Consider the following 27,863-nt stretch of genomic DNA (forward strand, 5'->3'; position numbering starts at 1 on the left):
GGAAGTTGCTGCCTTTTCATCCACGTGGCTGGAGGAAGTAGGGACTACAGCCTGGGGGTGGCTGGCGACTTGGCTTCCAAAGGTGTTAGGATAGTTCTGCAAATAGACCTGAAAGTACCAGTTTCAGTCCCATGCGCAAAGGCTGTGAGGACCAGCATGGACAGTTCACTTCCCATTCCCAAAGCACCCTCGGCAGCAGCGGGCCCACGGGGACTCCCATGTGTTCTCCAAAAGAGGGTCAAATGTGCCTCTACACCTCTGTGGGGGCTCACTATCTAATCCTGTCTCTCTCTCTCTCTCTCTCTCTCTCTCTCTCTCTCAAACACACACACACACATACACACACACTCACTCACACACACGTGTTCATTTAAAACCTGGCCTCAGAAAAAAGTAGAAGACTATTGGGGGAAATTCTAAAGGGCAACAGTTTAAGAATAAGTCAGTCATCAAGAATTACTGGTTGGCCTGAGGGTGGCCTGATGCCCACTTTCCCAAGCCACCCGACTGGGACATTTGGGGTGAGCGTGATCTGGAGCAGAGGCTTTCCAGCTTCCGTGTGTGCTCCCCATGGAAACCTTTGCCTCCTCCCTCCAGGCACATTTGCTAATTGGAACAAGGAAATAAGCTTCAACTTTTCTTCCACTGAAGAAGCCACACACAACATACACAGGCCAGACCTGTACCTGGCACCACAAGCTGCCCAGTGCGGGATGCGAGGACACTCGCGTGCGCAGCCCTACTGAGCACTGTGCAGTGTAATCGGCCAAATGAGACACAGACAGTAGCTACGGAGCAGACGCAGACTTTTGTTGGGCACAAGGAAGAACTCCCTGACCGAGAGGATTCTTAGACCAAGAACGCGCCCCAAGGAGGCAAAATCCCACCTCACAAGAGATGTGGGGACGGAAGGGGGCACCCAATGCATCACGTGCCCCGAGGGGCTCCAGCGAGGCCTGACATCCCCAGCCAAGGCTTGCCTAAACTCACTTCTCCTTTCATCCGCCAGTCAGAGCGATTCCAGGCATAGTTCCAGGCAGCTCAAAGAGATACCAAATTAGCCACTTGCCAGCAGTGTCTTAAATTGCTATGGTCTCCCGGGTACTTCAGGCTGGGTCATAATCCTCACTCGAGAGGAGACGTCTGGACTTGCTTCACATCTCACAAGCCTGGTGTGGGGTTTAATGTATGGATGTGTCGTGGAGGGGCGTATGGGTGTGTGTGATGTGTTTGTGTGATGTGCGTTGTCTGTGGTATGTATATATGTTGTTTGTGTGTGTGGCATGTGGTATGTATGTGTGTTGTTTCTGCATGTGATATGCATGAATGTTGTTTGTGTGTCGTGTGCATGTATATTGTGTGTGGTATGCACGTGTGTTGTTTCTGTGTGTGAATGTGTATGCATGTTGAGTGTGGTGTGTATGTGGTGTGTTTGTGTAGTATGTGCATTGCGTGTGACATGTATGTGTGGTGTGTATACGTGTAGTGTGTGTGTGTGGTATGCATGTATGGTGTCTGTGTGTGGTGTATGTGTTGTGTGTATGTTGTATGTGGTATGTATGCAGGCTGTGTATGTGGGGTGTTTGTATTTTTTTGTGTTGTGGTACATAGGCATGGTATTTGTGTATGGTGCGTATGTGTGGTGTGTTTATGTAGTGTGTGTTGTGTGTGGTATGTATGTGTAATGTTTGTGTGTGGTGTGTATGTGTGCTGTGTGTGGTGTAGTGTATGTGTTCTGTTTGGTATGTATGTGTGGTGTGTTTGTGCAGTGTGTGTTGTGTGTGGTATGTATGTGTAATGTTTGTGTGTGGCATGTATGTGTGCTGTATGTGGTGTAGTGTATGTGTTCTGTTTGGTATGTATGTGTGGTGTGTTTGTGTAGTGTGTGTTGTGTGTGGTAGGTATGTGTGGTGTGCGTGTGGTGTGTTGTGTGTGGTATGTAATACGTATGTATGATGTTTGTGTGTAGCGTGTGGTATGTGTGTAGTATGTGGTATATATGTGTGGCGTTTGCGGTGTATATGTGTGGTGTGTGTGTGGTGTATATGTGTGGTATGTGTATGGTGTGTTTGTGTAATGCATGTGTGATGTGTGTGTTATTTGTGTGTGGTGTATGTGGTGTGTATGTGTGGTGTGTCTATTGTGTGTGGTTGGTATGTATGGGTGTTATTTGTCTGTGGTGTGCCCGTGTGGTGTGTGTGTAGTGTGTATGATATGTGGCATGTATGTGTGTTATTTGTGTGTACCGTGTTGGAGTGGGGGAGGAGTGTGTATGTGTGTATAGTGTGTAGTGTGTGTGGCATGTGGCATGTACTATGTTATTTATGTGTGTGCTATGTGTTGGAGTGGGAGAGAAGTGTGTGTGTATGTGTGTGTGTGTGTGTGTGTGTGTGTTTGTGTGTGTGTGTGTACAGGTATTGGGGTAAAGGCAAGGCATGAAGATCAAAACCTCTTCCTACCAGGCTGGGGGTAGGACTGAATCTTCTACCCATGTGTATCTAAAACCTCAACGAAAACAAAGGGGCCCCTTTACTGGGTGGCTTCCAGCAGTAGAAGCAAAAGCTTCTAAAGCCAACCTGAGGCTCTTTATGGTGCCCACAATGGGGCATGTTACCCTGCAGGCCCCCTGACCCACAGCTCCAACCCTCATCACCATGGGCCAGGGTCCCTGTAAATGAAATTCCTGAGGACCTCAAATCCGGTCGGCTCTGGAGCCTAGCTTTTCCATTCCACTCCACCCCCTCCACCCACACAGCTGAGGTCACCCGGCCCAGCCTCTTTTGCAACTTTCCCAAGTCTGTGCATGAGAGCGAGAGGAGGAAAACTCAGAGGGAAGTGGCGTGGCTTCAACAGACTTTTTTTTTTTGCCTGTCTTTATCACAAAGCCTTTTCCCTGGCCCTGCTGAGACCACTGCTCTAAGAAGAGAGCCCAGACTGAGAGAGGACTCCCAGCTGTCCTGGGAGCGGAGGCCGCGTGCTACACAGCCACAGCTGTAAGTGCCTGGGAGTCTCAGTCCTGTCTGCCCCCGCAGCCCTGAGAGTTATTTGGGTGTTTGGGTGGAGGAGTGGAGGCAGGGTATGCAAAGATAAACATTTCCAATCTGGCAGCTGCAGAGTTTAGATCCAGCCCAAAGACCCCCACACTAGAGAAACTCCCAGGGTGTGGCAGCAAGAAAGGACTTCCCTGCCTGTGCGAAGAGCTGGGGCCCAGCTCGGGGACCCACAAGGGCTGTCAGTCCCAGGACACAGCTGCCAGCCCCGTCAGAAGAGGGCAGCCCTGCTGCCTCCAGCCTGCAGGATCTGCCAGAAACTAGAGCCCTGCAGGAGGGCAAAACCCTGCTGGCACCCAGAGTCCCCTTGTGATATTGACAGGGTACCTTCTGGGATGGCACCATGTCGGCCCAAGTGTTTCATCACACGAAGCTTGGCCCCTGGAGGAGGAAATTATCACTCCTGTTCTAAATCATAAATATTTCTCCTTGCCCAGTGCTTCGATGCCAGCGGAGCTCATGAATAGAGTCGGGCAGATCTGCATTCTACCCAGATTACCGCCAACTAGTTGTTCTCGACGCAGGAATCCACTGGGCTTTAATGGCGTTTCGTAAACTGCAAATCCTCTGCAACTGCTAGGGTATTATGTATCAACACAAATAATTTCTTTGGGCTTACAGATCAATCCCTCACCACAGAGGTCTCATGGAGATAGTACTTTGTCTGTATCCTCAGACCTGCACAGTGCTGGTGTGTAGTAGGCGGCACTGCCTATGCTGGACAGATAAATGGATAAGTGGATGGATGGCTGTTCATCGAAGCTTCCAGAATCCCAGAATTGGTCAGGCTCTTTAGTGGGATACAGAGAGGTGTGAGGCACAGTCCTGCCCTCCAAGCATGGACAGTCTACTCGAGGAGACAAGGCTATTCCCTCAAATAACTTGAAGAAGAAGAGCACAGAGCCTCCGGAAAACAGAGCCGTGGGTGCGCTTCCTGGAGGGAGCAGGTCTAGACCTGCTAGGGTTGAGGTGGGCAGGGCGGAGCTGTGAGCTTTCCTGGGAGACAGCAAAGCCCTGTGCTCTCTACCTAGCCTCTTTTCACAGACAAACTTTGCTCCCAAGATCATAGGTTCCATTATTTTTTTTAGCGTGGGTATATTTGTCCTTCTCCAAGGTATGGGATCGGGAGGGGAGGTGCTGAAAGTGGACAAGAGCCAGGGAAGATAGTACAGTGGGGGTGGGAGACTCCGCCTGCTTCAGAACCCTCACCTGCCCCTGCTCACTCGTTTCCTGCCAGCAGAAGTGATACCCCACCCAATACAGATGCGACAGAAGACTGTGCCTGGTTTCAGGTTGGAGCCAGCAGGGTAGGGAGAGAAAGGAAGGGAGAAGTGAGAGCAAAGGGGGTCCAAGCGTTCTTGGAGGGCTGGTCCCAGGCCCTGGGGCTTGGGAGCAACTCAGTCCTTCTTCCTCCACAGGAGCTGAGCTACCATGTAGCTTTGGCAAATGGGCAGGCCCAGGACTCGAGGCACGTGCTGCCAGGCAAGGGGGGGGGAAGAGTTGGGCACCTCCAGTGGGGAGTGAGTTACCGCAAGTTCTGCTCTGTGTAGACAGGGGCTGGCTGAAGGCAGCGTCTTGCATTTCAATCCTGCTTTTCACTGTTACTTAACAGTAGAGGATGACTCAGCCTGGCCTCTAGGAGGATTCCCTGGTTTGAAGTATCTGAGTCAGCTGAGTGGGTGGGAGGAGGCTTAAAAAGACAGCTACTGCCAAAGCCAGCAGAGATGACTTGGAAAGGGACTCTGACCGCCCTATGAGATCGGCATGTGCCTCCTGGGCAAGCCAGCCTGTGTCACCCCACAAGCCGCCCCCACTGCCCACAGTGACCTGTCCCAGTCACTGTCCTGTTGCTCCTAGTGATGCTGGGCCCAAGGACTGGGCTTTTATAAAATAGCAGCTTCAGCAAACTCCTGCCCTTCTGGGATGGGGTAGGGGAAACTGCAGTGAGAGCACACCCTGAGTGATCGTCCAAGGGAAGGAACCAGGGAGGCGGTGGGATGTGGGACCTCAAAGTTAAAGCAAGGTAACTTACAAGGATCTTGAGCACTTTCGTGCGGCCCTCAGGAGAAATACTCCTAGGAGGAGGAAGCAGCTCCATGGGCCAGGTCTGGCTCTACCTTTCGTGAATGTGGAAGAGACGACTCAAGCACAGGGTAGTGCTTGGCATAAATGACCTTTGAGGTCCTTGCAGGAGTGTGCTGGAGCAGGCTCCAGGCTGGTGGCTTGCAGTCGCCATGGCAAACATAACAAACCAGGGCTCTGGTCTCTAGACTCACCCCCTCTCCTAGTCGGTAAACAATTATCTGGATCTTTGCCAAGCTGGGGAGCCTGTTGTGCTGTAAGATCATGACACACCTGCAGAGGAAGCCACAGCCACGAGTGGTGCCCATTTTACCCTTGAGGGAACAGAGGCCCCAGGGTTCAGTAACTCACCCGAGGTCACAAATGTGTGGAGCGGGATAAGAATTCTGAGTCCCACACTCACGATCACTCCATGGCACCTGACAGACTTGCTGTCTCGCTCAGACACAAAAGCAATTTGTCCTACCTGAAAGTCACACTCAAATTACTTTGGGCGTCCATCCACATATCTTTTTAAAGAAATGTTGAATTATTATTTGATCTTTTTTTTTTATGGAGTCTCACTCTGTTGCCCAGGCTGGAGTACAGTGGCGTTATCTTGGTTTACTGAAACCTCTGCCTCCTGGGTTCAAGCAATTCTCCTGCCTCAGCCTCCCGAGTAGCTGGAACTACAGGTTACCCATAATGCCCAGCTAATTTTTGTATTTTTAGTAGAGACAGGGTTGCACCATGTTGGCCAGGATGATCTCAGTCTCTTGACTTTGTGATCCGTCTGCCTCGGCCTCCGAAAGTGCTGGGATTACAGGTGTGAGCCACCGCGCCCGGTCAATATTTTTAAATTACACAAACAACTTATGCTTGTGTAACAAATTTTAAAACAAAACATACATGACATAAAGTAATACCTCTTGGCCTCTAATCTATTTTTCCCATCTCTCTTATGAATCATTTAGTGTAAATCTACCTCTGGCTTTCTGTATCACACTACATAAAATATTCAACGATTTTCTTTTTTCTTACTTAAAAGCATCACGTATAGCTTTCCACTTTATTATTTCATCTTTTTAAAACTGCCCTTGGCCAGGCGTGGTGGCTCACACTTGTAATGCCAACATTTTGAGAGGCCGAGATGGGAGGATCACTTGAAGCCAGGAGTTTGATACCAGCCTGGACTACAAAGCATGACCCCATCTCTACAAAAAAATGAAAAATAAGAAATCAACCAGGCATCATGGCTTACACCTGTAGTCCCAGCTACTTGGGAAGCTGAGGCGGGAAGATCACTTTAGCCCAGGAATTTGAGGTGACAGGGAGCTATGATCATGCCATTGCACTCCAGCCTGGGCAAAAGAATGAGACCCTGTCTCTAAATAGATAGATAAATAAATAAATAAATAATAAAGCTGCCAATTGTTCCAGAGTATTAATGGATCAGAATTTATGTAGAGAGTCTCCTACTGACTGACAGTTAGATTACAGCAATGCTTTAGCAATCATCTTTGTACAAATACGTATTTGAGCATATGCTTGAGTATTTCTGTAGGACAGATTCCTAGAATGAGAACCTAGGCTGTATGCATATTAAGTTTTGATACTGTCAAATTGCCTTCTAAAAAGACTGTGCTAATTCATACTCTATTGACAATATACAAGACTGTTTCCCCAACACACTTGCCAACCCTAAATATTGTCATCAATCTTCTTAAATTTTTGCCATTTTACTGGGTGAAAATAAATGGTATTGTGAAATGTTTATTTCCTTGATAGTAAAGTTGAGTATCTTTTAAAAGCTTACTAATTCTTTTTTTTTTTTTTTTTTTTTTTTTTTGAGACGGAGTTTGACTCTTGTTACCCAGGCTGGAGTGCAATGGCGCGATCTCGGCTCACCACAACCTCCGCCTCCTGGGTTCAGGCAATTCTCCTGCCTCAGCCTCCTGAGTAGCTGGGATTACAGGCATGCACCACCATGCCCAGCTAATTTTTTGTATTTTTAGTAGAGACGGGGTTTCACCATGTTGACCAGGCTGGTCTCGATCTCTCGACCTCGTGATCCACCCGCCTCAGCCTCCCAAAGTGCTGGGATTACAGGCTTGAGCCACCGCACCCGGCCCTAAGCTTACTAATTCTTAGTAAGATTTCAGTTGGTAACTTGTTCATATTCTTTGCCCATTTTTTGGTAAGGATGCTGCCTTTTATTATCTGTATGAGCGCTTTACCATTGTGCATAGCGACCTACTGTTATGTGTCTCTCACACAGCCCCTGCCCTTGCTTCCTTGATGACTCCCTGTGGTGGTTCCTATTTGCTCCCTCTCTCTGCTGCTCCCAGTGTCTAATGCAAGGCTTTGCATGCAGTAGGCATGTAGGCATTTGCTGCATGAATGCATGGACCATCAAGAAGACCCTTTGCTCACCATGCAAACCCAGCCCTCCTGGGTTAGAGCAGAAGTTCCAACTCCAGCTCCTGGGACAAACAGCTCTGAGCAGAGCTTCAGATCACCTTTGGTCCATGATATGGTTTGGCTTTGTCCACACCCAAAATCTCATCTTGAATTGTAATCTGAATTATAATTCCCAAGTGTTGAGGGAGAGACCTTGTGAGAGGTGATTAGATCATGGGGGTGGTTCCTCCTTGCTGCTCTTATAATAGTGTGTTCTCACAAGACCTGATGGTTTTATAAGGGGCTTTTCCCCACTTTGCTCTGTGCTTCTGTCTCCTGCCACCATGTAAGGAAGGATGTGTTTGCTTCCCCTTCCACCAGGATTGTAAGTTTCCTAAGGCGTCCCCAGCCATGTGGAACCAATTAAACCTCTTTCCTTCATAAATTACCCAGTCTCAGGCAGTTCTTTATAGCAGCATGAGAACAGACTAATACAGTCCATGACATGATTCATGAAGGGGATATTAACAATCCTAGGTCTCTGGGGGTTTCCCATTTGGGGTCCCAAGCACAGCTCTCATGACCAGTGAGCTCCAGCTCCAGTAGATAAAGCATTTTTCACCAAGAAGGCATCTTGAGTCTTTGGGGCTCAGCTGGCTCATTCTCCAGTTGGACAGCCAATACTCAGAGAGGGAAAGTAACTGGCCCAGGGTCACACAGTGGCAAAGTGAGAATCAGAACCAAGGCCTCAGGATGTCATATTTACAGCTTTTTCCAAGTACCAGGGGAAACACAAGCTGGCCAACTTTTGAAACCTCATCTGAGCAGAGTCAAATCAAGGTTTACTCACCATGCTTAGGGCATCTAAAGACAAAAGAGTTGGGGGTAGCACATATGCGTGTGTGCATGTATGGGTAAAACAAAGGGCCAGTTAGGTATGCCTCCTACAATAGTTTTGCTGTACCTTGTAAAAAAAAAAAAGATACACACACACACTTATATATATACATTTACATTTCTCTTCTAGGAATAAGACATATTTGTTGCTGGGCGTGGCAGCTCACGCCTGTAATCCCAACACTTTGGGAGGCTGAGGCTGGTGGATCACTTGAGGTCAGGAGTTTGAGACCAGCCTGACCAACATGGAGAAACCCTGTCTCTACTACAAGTGCAAAAAATTAGCCAGGTGTGGCGGCACATGCCTGTAATCCCAGCTACTCAGGAGGTTGAGGCACAAGAATCACTTGAACCCGGGAGGCGGAGGTTGCAGTCAGCCGAGATCAGGCTATTGCACGCCAGCCTGGGCAACAAGAGTAAAACCCTGTCTCAAAAACAAAACCAAACCATATATTTGTTGTTAAAAAATGGAAAGTACTAAAAAGCAAAGAGAAAAAAATTAAAATCATGTAATTTCCTACCACCCAGAATTAATCACTTTCATTTTTAATTGACAGATAAAAATTGTACCCATTTACCATGCACGACATGTTGTTTTGAAATGTGCATACGTTGTGGAATGCCTAAATGGAGATAATTAACACCTGCATTACCTCACATACTTATTTTTAAGTGGTGAGAACACTTAATACATACTCTAGTAGGAATTTTCAAGAATACAATACATTGTTGTTGACGATAGTCACCATGCTGCATAATATATCTCTTGAATCCACTCCTCCTGTCTAACTGAAAGTTTTTATCCTTTGACCAACATCTCCCCAGCTGCCCACCCCAGCCCAGCCCCTGGTAACCACCGTTCCACTCTCTACTTCTGTGAGTTCAATTAATTATTTTAGATTCCACATATAAGTGAAATCATATGATATTTGTCTTTCTTTGCCTGGATTATTTCACTTAACATAAGGTCCTCCAGATTTACCCATATTGTCATAAATTGTGTTTTTAAAAAACTGAGCAGTACCCCTTGTGTACATGTACCACATTGTCTTAACCCAGTCATCCACTGATGGACGCTTAGGTTGATTCCATACTTGGCTACTGTGAACAGTGCTGCAGTGAACATGGCATGTAGACGTCTCTTCAACATACTGATTTCGTTTCCTTTGTCTATGTATCCTGTAGTGAAATTGCAGGAATTTTTAATATATTTCTTTCCTTTCTTCCCAGGACTTCATCTATACAAGTAGGAACTCCTGTAAGTATTGAGGTGGTATTATGTGTACAGTTTAGCATCTTCTGTTTTTTATTTAGATCCTAGGGCATGAGCATTTTCCATATTATTGTAATAGTCTCAAAAACTCCATTTAATGACTGCTTAATCGTTCATTGTGTGCTATGATTTAACCACTATTTTATTATTGGAGATTTATAAACCGTACTGTGAAGAACACTCTTGAACAAGAGTCTTGACCCACATTTCGAATAATTTCTTTAAGACAAATTCCTAGAAGTGGAGGGTGGGAACATTTTTAAGGCTCTCAACACTTGCTGCCAATAGCTTTCCAGAAACATGTATCAGTTACACCCCTGCCAGCTGCATTAGAGAGGAGCCTTTTGATTCTGCAGTTGCAGCCAGACCTCGGGCTGGGGGAGGGGCCTTCTTCCATCCAAAGCCTCTGGGCAGTCCTGACAATGGACCCCTTGTCCTGCCCACCCCCATCTCTTCTTCCTGCACGGCCCTCCACCCCTGGCTCCACGCTGGGCTGTCCGTGAGGCCTCTGTTCAATCCTGTCCTGTCTTTTCGGCACTTCAGGCTGTCTCCAAGAGCAGGGTTGGTAGAGCTGAGGGATGGGAGATTTGCCTGTCCTCGAGGGTCATCACCCTTCCAGCTTTGGGGAGGCCGCCAAGGAAGGCGAGGGAGAAGGTGTAAGAGAATTGCTGAATGATGTACCTCTTTCGAAGAACCACCCCACCCAGTCCTGGGCCCAGGGCAGTCATTTGCCCATTGAAAAGGGGAAAGCAGAGGCCACTGTCAGTGACAATGGCTGCAAGGAACACTGGCCAGCAAGTGGATGACCTCTGTTTCCTTACAGGCTCTGAAGCCCCTCCATGAATCCCCAGAAGAAGGTGGACCTGAAACTCATTATCGTTGGAGCCATTGGGTAAGCCAAATCAGCTCTGGGAATTGGGATGCAGCCCCTCACCCAGGGCCAGTGAGACCTCTTGGTGTGTTCCCAGCCCCCATAGGTCCCTTTCTGATTCAGGGTGGTACCAGCAAGTATGTCCCATGCCCGAAAAGAGAAGCTTAGTTGGGAGAAAGGAGCTGCACAGAAATAGATGGTTTCTAGTCCCAGATCTGCAGTGACTCTGCAGTGACCAGCTGTGTGAATTAGGCAAGTCATTTAGCATCTACCTGTCCTCCCACCTCCTACACACAAAAAAAACCCCTGACCATCACTGTAAGATATTCCACTGTCTCCAGATGACTGCTCACTTCGATTGGCTTCTACTTCTAGAAACCGTTTCCTACTCCCTTGCTACTCAAACTGTGGTCCATGGACCACCGAAATTTGAAATTGCGAATCTCAGGGAGAGACAGTGGCAAGAGGGGCCTGGTAAGATTCTGAGAACAGTATGGAAGCATGTGCGTGTGTGTTTGCATGTGTGAGTTCACGTGTGTCTGGAATTTTCCTCAGTGTGGGAAAGACCTCCCTCCTTCACCAATATGTGCACAAGACATTTTACGAGGAATACCAGACCACGCTGGGGGCAAGCATCCTCTCGAAGATTATTATATTGGGTGACACAACTTTGAAGCTACAGGTAAGAAGCCCTCCTTTTCCCTCTTCAACATACATACACTGAAAATCACCCCCACCCCTCGACAGCTACTCATAGAGCCAATGTGTGCCAGAGCTAGAATGGTCTAGAGCAGAGACGGGCAAACTTCAGCTCATGGGCCAAGTCTGGTCCACCTCCTATATTTGTAACTAAGACTTCACTGGGGCACAGTCATACCCATTGATTAACTTCTCATGTTATGCACTGCGATGGCACAGTTGAGTAATAATTGGCATACAGAGACAGTATGGCCTGCAAAGCCTAAAGTATTTACTATCTGCTCTTTACAGAAAAAAAAAAAAAAATGCTGATGCCTGATCTAGAAGGAAGAGCACTAATCCAGGAGTTGAGAGACCCCGTACCTAGTCTCAGGTTCTCTGGAAAACTTGGCAGGTGATCTTAGGCAAGACATTCCCAAGGTCCAAGTTTCCAGATCTGTCAGATGAGAATAACAGTTCCCACCTTGCTGACCCAGGGAAAAAACGAGAGCTCAGATGTGAATTTACTCTCGGGATGTTAAGTGTTACCCCAAAGGTATTGGAGTGTATGTGGGCGGGAGGGTCAAGATGCCTGTGTGAAAGAACCATGTGCACCTGTACCAGGGCTTGCCACCCAGCAAAGGAAGCCTTAGCATGGTGTAACCCAGCTGAGCTTACTTCCAGCCTCATCACTGCCCGTGGGGCGGTTGTTTTCCCCTCCAGATCTGGGATACTGGCGGTCAGGAGCGGTTCCGCTCCATGGTGTCTACGTTCTACAAAGGTTCCGATGGCTGTATCCTAGCGTTTGATGTCACCGACCTGGAGTCTTTTGAAGCCCTGGATATCTGGCGGGGTGACGTTCTGGCCAAGATTGTCCCCATGGAGCAGTCCTACCCCATGGTGTTGCTGGGGAACAAAATCGATCTGGCAGACCGCAAGGTACTGTTCATTCATTTATTCATTCAACAAACATGATGTGAGCACCTACCATGCGCCAGGCACTGCATTAGGTCCCACACATACAGAGTTGAATCAGGCATAGTCCTTAACTTCAGGAATTTCGAGTCCAGTAGTGAATACAGATACTTTAAAAGATAATTATAAAATAAAATAAAATAAAAAGATAATTATGACATGATACGGTAAACGAAATAACAGAGCTATACCTTGGGTATTTAGAGACTACAGTAAAGGAGCATCTACCCAAGCCTAGAATACAGGACAGGTCTCCTGGAAGAGTTGGGTTCTGGGCTGAATAAACAGCATGGTATCAGTTGAGAACAGAAGGCGATTTTGTCCAGAGACAGGGAACAGAGGCGTCAGCGCATCAGAGGCAGGTCTCAGTGGAATTTGAACTAACCTGTAGCATCGGGTCACATTGGGAGTCTACAGTTATAAATTCTTGGATATACAAGTTTTCTGGGGAAGTAACATTTTTTTTATTAGCTTAAGCATATTCCAGACCATTGGGTTACCCGCCCGACAGGGACCCTGCGTGTGTAGGTGTTTACCCTCACAAGGCCATTGAGAAGACAGCACTTTTAATCCTCACCTACTAATGAGGAAAGAATATAGGTAAACTTAATTTGTAAAGGGTGATCTTGGGTCAAAAGTCCAGACACCACCAGAAAGAGCTGTTTGAACCACGTTTCTCTTTTTAGTGTTTCAAATACAGAAAAGTGACGGGGAACTGGATCATCATGTCTAAACTACACTTTCACCATGGTTCAAATAGAGACAGCAATAGAAATGAAGCATCATGTGGCATGATGAAGTGTGTTTATGGGTGGAGAGAGGGAGGGAGCGATGGTGCTTCCGACTAAGCTGTGATCTACAGAAAGGAAAGCCTCTGGCTCAAAGAGAAACAAACGTTTTCGGTTTGGACAGGCCGAGTTTGAGGAACTTGTAGAACTAGTTGGAAATGACTAGCAGGCTTTGGATGCACAAGAATGAAATTTCAAAGAAGTCTGTGCTGGAAATAGATAAATCTAGGAGTTGTCAGGTCTGCGGTCACTTCGGGTTGTAAACTCTGTGTCAATTCCCTAATTACAAATATCCAGCCTCAGATAATAAGTAGCGCCCTAAGCTCCTTCAAGGACAAGGAGCCTCCGTTTCTTCCCCCACTGGGACCAGCTGTGGGTGAGAACCTTGTGGTCTAAGAGAGGGAGTAGGTCCTTAGAATCTCACTGCCAACCTTGATGTCCACACTTCCTCCTCTTATCTGGAGTGGTAGTTCTGGTTTCAGACCCTGTCAGGAGTGAAGGAGGAAGAAGGAGAAGAGGTCGGGAGAACAGGGCAGTCCTTGTTTGACTGGTGCTGTCATGGACAGCCTTGCGTTCTCTGGGCCTGGCAGGTTGCAAGCTCTCTCTTCTGTCGGTCACTCCTGTGGGTCCTTAGGAAGCCCCCCTCGGAACATTTCACTGTACCTCTCATGCCCAGGCCCTTGCATTCCCCTCCTCCACCCCTAACTTTCAGCATTCCCACCCCATGGGGGTCACCTTTCCCTCCAAGCAGTCTTCTAAGTGGGATTAGCCTGTCCCAGCCTGGCTCTCTCTCTGCTGAATCATCTGTCCTTCACAAGGCACACTTGCATTCTGGCTCCACTTAGGGGGGAGGGTAACCAGTGCCCAGTGCAGCCTCTTCTCCTCTGCTCCATTGTCTCTTGCCTCAGGTACCTCAGGTGTGTGTCAGACACCTGTCCACCATGTCCCCCAAACTCCAGGGGTCATGCGACAGTGACACCTCAACACCCTCTTTTAGCTAGATGTGAGGCCTTCTCTGCTCCCCTTCTTGGGAGAGGCAGGGGTTGCTGTACCCACAACACAACTCTCTCCAAGGAAGTCCCTCCTAATCCTCATTATCAAGCTTTTATGTCCGTGCTGTGGAATTTAGAGTCATCCAAGAGAGTCTTCGCCATGAGACTTCGGCAATGTGTACCCAAGGGGGACTGTCTCCACCCACTTTATATCTGACATCTGTCCGATTGTTGTACCTCTGCCAAAACGTTCATTTTAACTTCCATCTTGTTTCATTCTGCAGGGTGTGGGGAGGGAAGCTGGGGGAGCTCAAGGCAGAATCAGTGAAATAAGAGGTGCCTTCTTCTATCGAGAGGGAGGAAACCAACATGAGGCTTACGAACCGTGAGGCAGCTTTGCCAGTTATTCTGGCGAGGAGCTACTTGGGGACAAGGACAAGAGCCGACGGGCGACACCAAGGACTCCACTGAAGGAGGAGACCATGAGCGTGGGGTGGGGTCTGTGTGGGGTCCAAGCCAGGAGCAAGGAACTTGGACTAAGGCTTTTCCAACCAAGAGCAGCTGAAGGACAGAGCTGTGAGGACACCGAGAAACTGTGAAGGAGGAGGGACTGGGCAAGGCTGAAGGGCCAGGGCTGGGGCGGCAGAGGCTGGGGGCAGGGCAGCAGGAGGGAGGGCCCGAGGGGGTTGAGGGGAAGGAGATCAGGGCACAGGAGGCCAAGCGTCATATTTTACAGAGGCTGACATGGAGAGACTGTGAGCAGCAAAAGATTTCTGAGGCTAGCGTGAGAGGCGGCGGCTGTGTGGTGAGGGGTTAGAAAGCCTCACCAGACGGCAAGTGCTTAGCAAAGGAGAGGCATCTGGCAAGATGAGAAGGGTGGGTGGTGGCTGACAGGGGTAGAGGGGTCCAATCCAAGCCTCAGGGTGGGTGAGCTCTGGTGTTCAGAGAGAGAAAGAACGAAGGTTTGAAAGAGGCAGTGAGGCACCAGGCAAGCCAGCCCCCTCTCTGGGATGTGTGGTGAGCAGAGTCTGCAAATAGCCCCAGTGGGGAGGGCAAGAGGGGGCACTGGGGAAGCCTGACCCTAAGAAAAGCCAGGGTTCAACCAGACAGGGAGGAGAGGATGGATGGAGGAGAGGATGGAGGAGAGGGGGGAGAGGATGGAGGAGTGGGGGGAGAGGATGGAGGAGTGGGGGGAGAGGATGGAGGAGTGGGGGGAGAGGATGGAGGAGTGGGGGGAGAGGATGGAGGAGTGGGGGGAGAGGATGGAGGAGTGGGGGGAGAGGATGGAGGAGTGGGGGAGAGGATGGAGGAGTGGGGGGAGAGGATGGAGGAGTGGGGGAGAGGATGGAGGAGTGGGGGGAGAGGATGGAGGAGTGGGGGGAGAGGATGGAGGAGTGGGGGAGAGGATGGAGGAGTGGGGGGAGAGGATGGAGGAGTGGGGGAGAGGATGGAGGAGTGGGGGGAGAGGATGGAGGAGTGGGGGGAGAGGATGGAGGAGTGGGGGAGAGGATGGAGGAGTGGGGGGAGAGGATGGAGGAGTGGGGGGAGAGGATGGAGGAGTGGGGGAGAGGATGGAGGAGTGGGGGAGAGGATGGAGGAGTGGGGGGAGAGGATGGAGGAGGGGAAAAGGATGGATGGAGGAGGGAATGGAGGAGGGGGAGGAGAGGGTGGAGGAGTGGGGGAGAGGATGGAGGAGTGGGGGGAGAGGATGGAGGAGGGGAAAAGGATGGATGGAGGAGGGAATGGAGGAGGGGGAGGAGAGGGTGGAGGAGAGGGTGGAGGAGAGGGTGGAGGAGGGGGTGGAGGAGGGGGGGAGGAGGGGGTGGAGGAGAGGGAGCCTGTCTCTCAACAAGGCAGGCCCAGGGAAGGAGTTTGTAGGGAGGTGGGGTAGGACGGGGAGGGCAGGAGGCACTGAGTGACAGTGAAATCAGGAGGGGTTAGTGGAGAGGAGGAGGTGGTGGGAGAGAGCAGAAGGACTTTAATTCTGAGACCTGGGATTATAAAGCCCCAAGAGGGGAGACTGGGGGTGCCGGGCGTTAAGTGTCCTTACTCTGCACAGACCTGGCAAGGGCTCTGCCTGTCGCTGGCTGGATATGGAATGGAGAAGGGGAGCCAAGACACATGTTCTCATGGGCCTCCTTCTCCTCGAGCCTGTCCCAAGACCCAGGCTCACACCCACCCACCTGGTCCATATGGCCCAGACCGGTTTTCTCCTCTGTGGGGTGGAGATCACACTTCCTGAGACTGAGTAATAACAGGAAGGATGAGATTTCCATGATGGAAATAATGGAACCAGGAAGTGATCCTCCTTATTATCTCCAAGGGACAGCTGGGAAGATACAGCAGCTTCTCCTACTTACTAAGAAGACAATGAGAATTTAAAAATACACTGCAGCCTGGCCCAGTGGCTCATGCCTGTAATCCCAACACTTTAGGAGATCAAAGCTGGGGGATAACTCGAGCCCAGAAGTTCGAGACCATCCTGTGCAACATATCAAGACCCCATCTCCACAAACAAAACAAAACAAAACAAAACATTTTTTTAATTAGCCAAGTGTGGTGACACACCTGAACTCTGAGCTACTTGGGAGGCTGAGGTGGGAGGATTGCTTGAACATGGTAGAGAAAGGCTGCAATGAGCCAAGATCACACCACTGCACTCCAGCCTGGGAGACAGAGCAAGGCACTGTCTCAAAAAAAAAAATTTATATATATATGAGTGCAAGTAATACATTCAGAATTGTCATGCTTCCCGTGTCTCCAAGTGCCACACCCTGAGCGTATTTTCAGTCAGAGCCTAAATTCTAAATAACTTTCATTTTATAAATAAAAGATGAGACGATTTTTAAAATCGTGAAACGGTCTCTGGGATTGGAAAAGAAAAGTGGAAACTCCTGTGTGGGCAGCTTTCTTCCCAGGCCAGCTTTCTGAGGTTGGGGTGCGGGAGGACCAGGAGATAGAAAAAGAATGTTGATTTGCAACATAATCACAATGATATTTCGGAGCCTGTATGCAATCATTCCAAACCAAACGGAGAGCAGGCAGAAATGAGATCCAAAGTCTGCCATGGCCGGGCGCTTGGCTTGGGTAGATCTGGTCATGATTAGTCAGAGGAAAGGGTCAGCTGAGATCAGCTGGAACTTTTTATCCCAGTGAGACAGACATTCCCAGAACCTGCAGGAGCCACAGAGGCCATTGAAACAGGGGCAGGGTTTGATCTGCCTCTGCCGGCACTGTGGTCTGGGAGAGGGTGGAAGGGCTCTTTCTCCATGAGAGAGACCTTGGCTGCCCCGAATAAACTGAAATCATGATTGTAAAGTACCAGGCTCAGCAAATGTGGTCATTTCCCCTCCCCAAAATCATTAGACATCAAACTCAGTGGGGACCAATTGTCTTTGGAAGTAACCCAAAGGGCTTCCAAAGCATCTCCAAGCCAACATTACAGATTGAACAGCCGTTTGCACGTGGGTGAAGAGAGAGTCATTCAGTCTGTGCCTAGTGGCTCCTGTGTGCCAGGCCAAGAGCTGAGCTCCTGACCCTGAGCTCCCAGAGGAGGCAGAAAAGGTGAGGCATGGCTCTTATGCAGTGCCCTGTAGAGGGCAGCTCAGATGCCAGGGGAGCGCTGAGCCGGTGCTGCATTCAAGCTCTGCCTTCTCTCAGCTGTGTGATCTGGGGTAAGTTGCTGAAACTCTCTGAGCCTCAGTGTTCTTGTCTATAAAGCAGAACTGATAACGCCCATGTCACAGGGTTACAGAGAGGATGAGATGAGTTCGTATGTGATAAAGTCACTAACACGGTGCCTGGCCCATAGTAGGAGCTTATTACTTGTTCCTGGGACCCTACCCTGGGGAAGCAGTGCCAGCTGAGACCTGAGTCTCTGCCCAGCAACAGGCCTCCTGAGTGTGAGCTTGCCTAGCTGGCCTGGGGGAGAAAGTCCTCCCTTCCTGTCCTTCCCGGCTGGCATCTCTCATGTGAAGCTCCCTTTGAAGGGACTGACAAAGGAGGCAATGGCAGAAGATGCTCTTAGTTGAGGCCTTAGGAAGGCAGCAACGTGCAGTGGGCTCTAATTCTGCCAGGCCTGTGTTCAAATCCTGCTCAGCCTCATATGCTCTGAGCAAGATGTGTTTTCTCCAGGCCTCCGTTTTTTCATCTGTGAAATGGAGCTAACAATCCCCACCTCCTACACTGATATGTAAAGGTATAGACACTTGGAAGGTTCTCAATCATGGGAGTGGTGGGGGCATGGTGGGGACGGTGGGGATGTGACGGTGCAATGACATAATGTGGTGCCGGTGGCAATGGTGATGATGATAATACAGGAACCATGATTATTTTTTCCCCTCATTCAGGTACCCCAGGAAGTAGCGCAAGGCTGGTGTAGAGAGAAAGATATTCCTTACTTTGAAGTCAGTGCCAAGAATGATATCAATGTGGTGCAGGCCTTTGAGATGCTGGCCAGTCGGGCTCTGACGAGGGTGAGTGGCTGAGGTGGCCCCTGGCCTGGGGAGGGTCTCAGGAGCTTCCAGAGCAGAACATCTTGGAACGGACAGGGACGCGGGTGGGACGGGATCGCTCACCGTCTTAGCTAGTTAGTTACGGAATGGGTTCAACAGCACTCCAGTTCTAGAACCAGAGAATGCCAGAGGTAGAAAGCGACCTTAGAGCACGCCGTCAGCAGTCTGTCAATCCAGCTAACTATCCAAATCCTGTGTGGAGTATCTAAAAAATTCCAGTCCTCTATCTCAGGCCTGGAGGTTCTAACTGAGGAAGGGCTTGAGAAGTGATGATCTGGTCGAATCCTCATTGGCAGGAGGTGCCAGATATTCACCCAAGTGAAATATCAAACCTGCAGGACTGGCTGACATCTTCCAATCAAAAAGATAAATAGAGCTGGCTGCGGTGGCTCACGCCTGTCATTGTAGCACTTTGAAAGGCTGAGACAGGTGGATTGCCTGAGCTCAGGAGTTTGAGACCAGCCTGGGCAACACGGTGAAATCCCGTCTCTACTAAAATACAAAAAAAAAAAAAAATCAGCTGGGCACAGAGGTGCGTGCCTGTAATCCCAGCTACTCGGGAGGTTGAGGCAGGAGAATCGCTTGAACACAGGAGGCAGAGGTTGCAGTGAGCTGAGATCACATCATTGTCCTCCAGCCTGGGCGACAGAGCGAGACTCCCTCTCAAAAAAACAAACGAAAACAACAACAACAACAACAAAAAAAAACCAGATAAATAGACGTAGACCCCTCAGTATGAAGGTTTGGCAAGAATGTGTTGAGTGTGAGGCAGGCACCATACAGGCCTCGGGACCCTCTGTCTCAAGAGGAAGGCAGATAGGCCCCTAAGAGATCGCAATACCGTGTGGTTTGGTGGGACAGGGCTTGGTGGAGGGCTCACGGACAGCTCATGCCGCAGGGCAGGGGAGGGAGCGGGGAGGAGGGAGAGGGAAGGAGGAATGAGGTGGGGAAGATCACGGAAGGCTGCCTGGAAGCGGTGGGGTGGCATGGTTTTAACGTCAGCCTGATGTGGAGTTTGGAAGCCTTGGGGTTGGCATGGGGAGGGGCTCAGCTTGTGTCATCATTCTGCCACATCTAATCAAGGTGGGCTTCTTAGGAGAGGGGAGAGGGTCATTGAAGCAATGGTTCTGAATTGAGGAAATGGGCAAATGAGGGTGGGAGGCTGGAGGCTTTCCCTAGGTGGAGGCACCTGCTGCCGTCACGGGATGCCCTCTGAGCTGCTCTGGAGAGAAGCGCTCCAGGCCCCGTGAGGGGTTGTCCCAGACAGAGAGAGGCAGCAGCGACCTCTGGCGGCTGTCCAGGAAGAAGAGCCCAGCTCGGCATCCTCAGGCCTCCGAGCCCTGATCTTAGGGTGTCCCGTCCCCCTACCACCCCTTTGGGTTGTTATTCTGCTTCCCCTCCAGTCTCTTCGTCCTGGGAAAGGGAAAGCAGTGAGGTGTCCATCTCTGAGTGCTCGGTCAGGAAGTGTGGCTTTATCTCATGGGCGGTGCAGTCGGCTCCTGAAGCTCAGGAGTGCCTGCTCTTGCCGCCTCCCGGAGTGCTGAGGAATGCTGTGTGACCTTGGTGGTGACATTGATCAGCAATCCTCCACAAGCACAGTGCGGTGACTGCCACATGCTTGCTCACCAGGAAGCGTCTGTCAGCCCACAGCCCGAGTCTGTGTGTGGTTACCACCTGTCCCATCTGGGGAAGGCGTGTCCTTTATTCTTCAAATGATGTCCTTCCTACTGTATTGTGGTTAAATTAGGTCCTTCCGATGGTGTCACTGCTATGACGTGGTGCTGTTAGTAGACAGTGGCTTGTCTGCTTGTTTTTTTTCTAACGCCCTTTCTTGGCAAAAGAATAAATGGGTACAATCCCATGTCAGTCCCCCACGTTTCTGGGGCATGCACCCTGAGCAGAAGTCTGGAAGTCACAGGTGTGGTATCTGCAGCCAGACTGGCCTGGATTTGAATCCCGCGCTGGTTCTCTCAAGCGGCCCCCTTGGGCAAGACATATGACTATTCTGAGTCTCCATTTCCTCTCTATAAAAAGAAAACAATGGCCGGACATGGTGGCTCACGCTTGTAATCCCAGCACTTTGGGAGGCCGAGGCAGGCAGATCACCTGAGGCTGGGAACTCGAGAACAGAACAGCCTGACCAACATGGAGCAACCCCATCTCTACTAAAAATACAAAATTTGCCTGGCATGGTGGTGCATGCCTGTAGTTCCAGCTACTAGGGAAGCTGAGGCAGGAGAATCACCTGAACTTGGGAGGTGGAGGTTGCAGTGAGCCCAGATAGCGCCATTGCACTCCAGCCTGGGCAACAAGAGCGAACCTCCATCTCAAAAAAAGAAAAAAGAAAATAATTTGAGTCCTTCAACATCCATTGAGTTGTCAGGCTACAGCTGGAGATAGAACCGTCAGTGCACCTGAGGTCAGTAGAGTAAGACATCCACAAATGACTGTCCCAGACTGAGATGAGTTCTGTTGGGGGTATCATTAAGGTGACAAGGTGACTCCCAGGCAGCTGGTGGCTAGGGTGAGTGAGGATGCCTGCTTGGAGAAGTGGCATGCCAGAAAGTTTTGAAGGCAATTCACAGTTTGCAGGTAGAGACGGGGGGCCATCCTGGGTGTAAGCAGGAGGGAAGGAAGAGCAGACAGAAGGCCAAGGCCAGAGACACTGGCATGGAGCTTACAGGGGAAATCTACTGTAGGTCTTTTTTTTTTTTTTTTTTTTTTTTTTTTTTTTTTTTTGAGACGGAGTCTTGCTCTGTCGCCAGGCTGGAGTGCAGTGGCGCAATCTCGGCTCACTGCAACCTCCACCTCCTGGGTTCAAGCCATTCTTCTGCCTCAGTCTCCCGAGTAGATGGGACCCCAGGCGCACGCCACCACACCCAGCTAATTTTTGTATTTTTAGCAGAAACGGGGTTTCACCATGTTGGCCAGGATGATCTCCATCTCTTGACCTCGTGATCCACCTGCCTCAGCCTCCCAAAGTGCTGGGATTATAGGCGTGAGCCACCGCGCCCGGCCCTACTGTAGGTCTTGTTGGCAAGAAGGAACCTGGTCTGGAGGAATGTCAGGGCACGGGACACAGTGATGAAGCCAGCGAGGCCACAGAGGCTGTGAACCCCGATCAGGGGTTCCGATGTCATTCCACAGGCCCATGCCTTCCAGATGGCACTGCCAGGCCACCCAGGGCACTCGGGAGCTCACCCAGGACCTTGAAACCCAACAGGGCACGACTTTCTGCAATGTCTTTGTTACTTAGAAATTTGGAGGAGAAACATTTTCACATGAAAACAAACACATTTAACTAGGGCATAGAACGTAAAATTCACATCAATTCTTAAGATGAAACAAGTTTACAAATATATATTTTGAGGTCACAGAAAAGTTTTCAAAGGCGTTTCCTATAAGGAACTTCCCTTCCTTTTGAGAGGAAGATGTGGGAGGTCCTTCTACAATAAGAAGTGAGTCCCCGATTCGGGTGGAAAGAGCAGGGGCTCTGAAGTTGGAAGGATCTGGGCTTATACCCAGCTCTACCTCTCACTGTGTCCTTGAGCAAGTCATGTGGCCTCCCTAAGCCACCACTTACCCAGCTTTAAAGCACAAATAATAATGTATTCCCCATGAGGTTATTGTGAGGGTTAAATAAAATATTATTGTAGGCCGGGTGTGGTGGCTCACATCTGTAATCCCAGAACTTTGGGAGGCCAAGGTGGGCAGATCCCCTGAGATCGGGAGCTCGAGACCAGCCTGACCGTCATGGAGAAACCCCATCTCTACTAAAAATACAAAATTAGCTGGGCGTGGTGGCATATGCTTGTAAACCCAGCTACTCGGGAGGCTGAGACAGGAGAATTGCCTGAACCCAGGAAGTGGAGGTTGCAGTGAGTTGAGACTGTGCCATTGCATTCCAGCCCAGGCAACAAGAGTGAAACTCTGCCTCAAAAATATAAATGTGTGTGTGTGTGTGTGTGTGTGTGTGTGTGTGTGTGTGTGCCTGTGTGTGTGTGTGTGTGTATGCATGCGTGTGTGCGTGTGTGTGTGCGTGCGTGTGTGTGCGTGTGTGTGTGCGTGCGTGTGTGTGTACTATGAGTTTTCAAATGGAGCTGCGTAATAGGGTTTTCAGCGGGGGAGCTTCGTGCTGCTGAGGGATGGGCGCCGTGGGTGGTGATGAAGAGGCTACCGCAGGGGCCCCGCTGTGAGAGGACAGAGCTGGCGAGATGGGGTGGATTAAAGAGACTTTGGAGGTAGAAACATCAGGGGTCGATGATGATCAAATGCAGGGAGAAAGGAACAGGAGCAGTTTTGGGGGTGGCCAGGATTCTAGCTTGGCAAATGAAGGGACAGCAGATTAGTTAGGGATTCCATGAGCCAAGCAAGACAGGGAACACAGGAGAAAGCTGGGGCTTCATGCGAGAAAGGGGTAATGAGGTCCACGTGAGCACACCGCATTCAAGTTCCTTGAGACGCCAGGTGGAAACGTCTGAGTTCTGCAAGTGAGCCTTGTAGTCAAATGAGCAATGTGTGAGGCACCTGTTGAGAGAACAGAGTAGTTGCTCAGTTAACATTCTGAAAGGAAAGACGGTAGGTAGGTTACTTTAGTAATCAATTTAGCCACATTCAAGGGTTAGGGTGTTTAGTTTTTCCAAAATATGACCAAGGATGCCCGAAAAATTGAAGAAGAGATACCCACCAGCTTTGGGAGATATGGGGTGGTGAGGTTTTGCTCTTAGAAAGTTAGCAATGCTGGCTGGCATGGTGGTTCCCACCTGTAATCCCAGCGTTTTGGGATTACATCTGCTGAGGCAGATGGATTGCTTGAGCCCATGAGTTCGAGACCAGCCTGGGCAACATGTTGAAACCCCATCTCTACTAAAAATATAAAAACTAGCCGGGCGTGGTGGCTCATGCCTATATTTCCAGCCACTTTGGGAGGCTGAGATGGGAGAATCACCTGAGCCCGGGGAAGTCAGGCCATGGTGAGCCATGATTGTGCCACTGCATCCAGCCTGGGCCACAGGAGTGAGACCTTGTGAAAGAAAGGAGGAAAGGGCAAGGGAGGGGGGAGGGGAAGGAGGGAAGGGGGGAGGGGAAGGAGGGGGAAGGGGAAAGAGGAGAAGGTAAGGTGGAAGAGGAAAGGGAGGGAAAGGGGAGAGGCAAGGGGAGGGGAAAGGGAGGACAGGGTCACCAAGGTGGCCGGACTGGGGGGACGGGGACAGAACCCCACAGTCACACCCCTACTGAAATGCTGCAAGCAGGAATTACTTGTACAGTTAGATACACAAGATGTCAGGAGGCCTGGGGCCTGGAGCTCTGAATGACATGGAAACCTAATTATGGCCTGGAGGTTTTCGGGAAATCTGAGGAACAAGACGCTGCCACATTATCGAGTGAAAATGATGTCGTGAGTGGAAAGAGCTCAGCGCTGACTTGGACCTGGGGAGGGTGCGGATGTTACCAGGGCAACGCTGCCATGAAAACCTCAGGCTTTGCCCAGGCAACAAACGAGGACGTTCCTCACCCCTGCCCCAGACGGCGCTCCCTCTGCTGGTCCCAAGATCCTACCAGGGTGGGGGTGAGAGATGGGGGATCCCCAAGAAACCAGCCCCGTGAGGAAAGGCTGAACCCCAGGTTCAGCACCACAAGCTCTGTGCCATCGGGTAAATTACTGCTCAGTCTGGAGGTGGCAGTGAGTGATGGGTGTAGGGGGATCTTCTCGTGCATCTGAGGGACCACCATCATCAGGGTGCAGGAGGCAGGGCTGGACACCACCTCGTGAGCTCCAGGGTCACGAGCACTGAGGGTCTGGGGATATTCACCAGCTGGGCGTCTGGCCGGAGCCTGGGAGCTGAGGGAGCTAAAATCAGAGAGGAGAGGCCGCACCCCTGTCCCCAGAAGTTGCTCCCGAGAAAGACGCTAGAGATGGGCTGCCGGGGACAGTTTTACGTGACACCCAGGAGGCTCCGCCTCTGCTCAGGTCCACGCCAGTGTAACGCAAACCCCTTACACAGAGTGAATGCTCTTCACTCACTCTGAGGCCCACAGGACCGAGGGAGGAACATGACCGCGACTGAGCTCAGGGACTAGCGGAGGCCAGAGCCGCGTGAAGAGATGGCATCCCTTGAAAAAGCAACCTTTCCGCCTGAGGACCCGTCTGCTTAAAGAAGGGCCCCTACCCGCCGACCACCCCAACCCCTGAACCCCTGAACTGGTTGGGGAAGGCTCTTGGTGACAAGCAGAGCCGGCTGGGAGGGCAGAGGCTTGGCAGACTGAGAAGGGGCTTCCTCTGGACACTTGCTGGCACAAGAGAGGCTGGAGAAGCAAAGGGTCCCAGGAGAAACACGGCGTCCATTGTAGGGAGGGCTCCCTGGACGCCGCCAGGACAGAGGGTCCACTGGCTTTTCCAGGCACGAGCAGGGGAGGCTGGGAGGTGAACAGGATGCGGAGGAGGTTGGGGGCACTGGGATGCTTGCGGGAAGAGGTCTCCAGGAGAAATGAGGAGTGGCCTCCACCTCTCTGCCAGAGCCCAAATGACACCTCAGCTGTCCCCTCTGGAGAATAGAAAGTTACAGGACTCAGCTGGAGGTCAGGAGACCCGCGCTGCTAATTCAGACACTGACCTGCTCTGGGCTCCTGGGAAGAGGCTGGAGGGGAGACGCAGGGAAGAAGGAGGCTGGGGAACACCAGTGGCTTCCCCGTCCGGGCCTCAGTTTCCCAGAAGTACAGTGGGATGGAAACTGGCACCTGGGCTCTGAGGGCCATTAAGAAATGAAGGGTGGCGGTGCTCTCTGCATCTCAGGACGTGAATGCTGGCCTCTCTTTCCTTCCCCAGTACCAGAGCATCTTAGAGAATCACCTCACAGAATCCATCAAGCTCTCGCCAGACCCGTCAAGGAGCCGATGCTGCTGACCTCCGGACGCCTCCTCTGGGTGCCCAGAAACAGAGCCCGCCCCGGGCCTGGTCACCCCAGGCTTGAGGACAGATGACCATCCCCCTTCAGGCCCACTGCCTGGCCAAGCACAGCGCAGGGGACCCAGGCTCCGTAGTAGAGCCCTTGACCCCCGTGCTGGGCCCAGAGTCAGAGGGCAGCCCCTGCCTTAGGCTGAGGACAGTGAGAGCCTCCGGATGAAGCTCAGAATGTCACAGCCAAACCCCGGCCCTGGGGAAGTCGCAGTTTCCGCAGGGGCTCCAGCTTTCCCGCTGCCCGTCCTCCCCCGACACACTCCCGCTCCAGAACGCACAGCTCCGAGACCGACCGGCCACTGACTAGAGTCTGGTTACATCCTATGGACAGACCTTCCTCACCCCCTCCCACCTCATACCCTGTCCACTGGTGGCATGGCTCAGCCTCCCTCAACCAGCAGGCTAAGGAGTAAACGGCTGGACCCCACGTGCCAGGTTCATCTCAGCTCCTCCCAGGAGCTCATGTGCCTGAGACCCCCTCTCCTCCCTCCAAGGTAGAGGACTGATGGAGCACAGGAGAAACCACGAGGGACCCTGGCTCATTCGTCCCTGCTGGGTGCTCAGCAACTCACATAAACCTCTGGGTCTCCATGTGTTCATCTGTCCTATGGGGGCGCTATATGCCTTCCCTGTATCACAGTGTGATATGGGGTTTTGAGGACCAGAAGCTGTGCTTAAATCTAGTTGATGTTGTCAATATGCATTTATTTATTTACTCCACAAGAATTGTTGCATATCTACTGTGTACAATCCATTGAGGTCCAGTGACAACCAAAACTGACAGGGACCCTGCTCTCCTGGAGCCACGTCTGGTGAGGGAGAGAGGAAATGGACACAGACTCTAGACAGAGATTTCCAAATAGCAGGTAAGTGCTAAGAACAAAGGGAAACAGGTGGTCCAGGAGGGCTTCCCTGAGGAGGTGGCATTTGGTCTGAGGGCCAGAGCATGAGAAGGCAGCTGCCATCTGAGAGCTGGAGAAAGAACCTTCCAGGGAGAGGGAGCATCAAGGCCCAAGGCCCTGAGGCAAGAACAAACTTGCCATTTTCCAGGAGCAGTGAAAGGACCTTCATTGACAAAGCTGTTGTCCCAGAGACAAAGCAAAGGGGGGACCTAGCGCCCTTGGGCGGCTCCTTGATGCTCTGCGGTCTGACCACCAGAGGGCAGCAGTGCTCCTTCTCAGCCTGGCTGCTCGTGAACACTTGCGAGCTGTGTTTTTGTCCTTCAGATGCTCAAAGCTTGTTCACGGGCTTGGGGCATGTTCAGCCCTTTGGGATTTGTGAGACAAAGAATTCCAATTCCTTAAACCTAGTAAGAAATGAGCAAAAATTTCCACAAACGTGACTCAGGTAAGAAATCCTGGAATGAGATGCGGGAGAGCTGATGAAGTCTCCATCCCTGCCGATTCTAAGGCTGTCATCTTTTTCTTCTGGCTCCAGGCAGCACAGACAGGGCCCATCCTGGAGAGGGTGGACAAGATGTCCTCTCGGGGCCTTCAGTGGCCAAGTCCATGCCCACCACAGAATCTTTCTGTCTACCCAGAAGTATCCTTCCCTGAGTTCCAAGCAGAGCAGGGGTTGTTCGCCTGTGACTTGGAAGATACATGTAGGGGTCAGGGAGAGACCCACAGTGGGGGTTGGGAGCCAATTCTCCCCCCGTCTGGCTCTGGAGTGTGAACTGGCTCATTCTGGACACCAGCATGGAGCCAGCTTGGGAACGGCGGGGCGGGGCGCGGGCAGCCTAGAGCACAGCTCTATCTGTGTCCTTCAAGCTCCCGGGGAAAAATGATGCGCCCCATGGGAATGGCACTTTGCACATCACATGGGTTGTCCTGGGAGTCAGGCAGTGTGGACTGTCACGTGCGGTGTGTACGCTGCAGCCTGTGCACCGCAGTGACACGTGGAGCATTTCTAAAGGTGCACAACAAATAAGACGTGGTCTTCCTTGATTTCTTGTGCTACTCAGATTTTTATGTTTTTAAAAACAATCTACATGGTTTGACATGAAAAGGATGCTAAAGGGCAGACAACTAAGGGGGAACTGGGACTGGCTGCGAAATGTACAGGGCCCAGCGCAAAGTGGACACGCTGTTCAGACATTCTTAAGAGTTTCCAGACAGCAGCAGCAGAGCCTTCGGTCAAGGATGGGCCCCGCTGAGGGCAGGTCACTCATTTATGAAATCAGTCCTTAGCAAACAATGAGTTCAGACACTCTACAGCTAGAATGGAAAAGATTCAGAGTCTGCAGGAGCCAGAGTCATGCTGAGATCCAATGCGAGGCCCAAACCACACATTTTTCACCTTCTTCAGAGTCAGGAGCCAGGACGGAATGTTCCAAATGTAGGGTGGGGATTGCAGAGACTGAGAACCCACAGCATCCATTCTGTCACAACTAGGGGACACCTCGGC

The 27,863-nt window shown here is 50.8% G+C and overlaps 1 protein-coding gene and 1 long non-coding RNA gene across 3 annotated transcripts in view; one reads left to right on the forward strand and one right to left on the reverse strand.

The window, feature by feature from the left end:
* The first annotated feature begins 2,803 nt into the window (after positions 1-2,803).
* On the forward strand, positions 2,804-27,386 carry RAB7B (RAB7B, member RAS oncogene family). Of its 2 annotated transcripts, XM_074384916.1 has the most exons (7): positions 2,804-2,993; positions 9,639-9,666; positions 10,505-10,573; positions 11,108-11,234; positions 11,954-12,169; positions 18,335-18,460; positions 25,326-27,386. In XM_074384916.1, the coding sequence occupies exons 3-7, from the start codon at positions 10,521-10,523 to the stop codon at positions 25,401-25,403; spliced, it is 600 nt and encodes a 199-aa protein (XP_074241017.1). In that variant the 5' UTR covers positions 2,804-2,993; positions 9,639-9,666; positions 10,505-10,520; the 3' UTR covers positions 25,404-27,386. The 2 variants fall into 2 exon arrangements, with proteins under 2 accessions (XP_074241017.1, XP_039322230.1); XM_039466296.2 differs by lacking the exon at positions 18,335-18,460.
* LOC141581057 (uncharacterized) overlaps positions 18,410-27,863 on the reverse strand; it is a 71,026-nt gene continuing 61,572 nt past the window's right edge. Inside the window, exon 3 of the long non-coding RNA XR_012513504.1 lies at positions 18,410-23,026. This is a non-coding gene — a long non-coding RNA (uncharacterized LOC141581057). The remainder of the gene's footprint in view (positions 23,027-27,863) is intronic.

This window comes from Saimiri boliviensis, chromosome 14 (genome assembly GCF_048565385.1).
Source record: "Saimiri boliviensis isolate mSaiBol1 chromosome 14, mSaiBol1.pri, whole genome shotgun sequence".
Classification (NCBI taxonomy): domain Eukaryota; kingdom Metazoa; phylum Chordata; class Mammalia; order Primates; family Cebidae; genus Saimiri; species Saimiri boliviensis.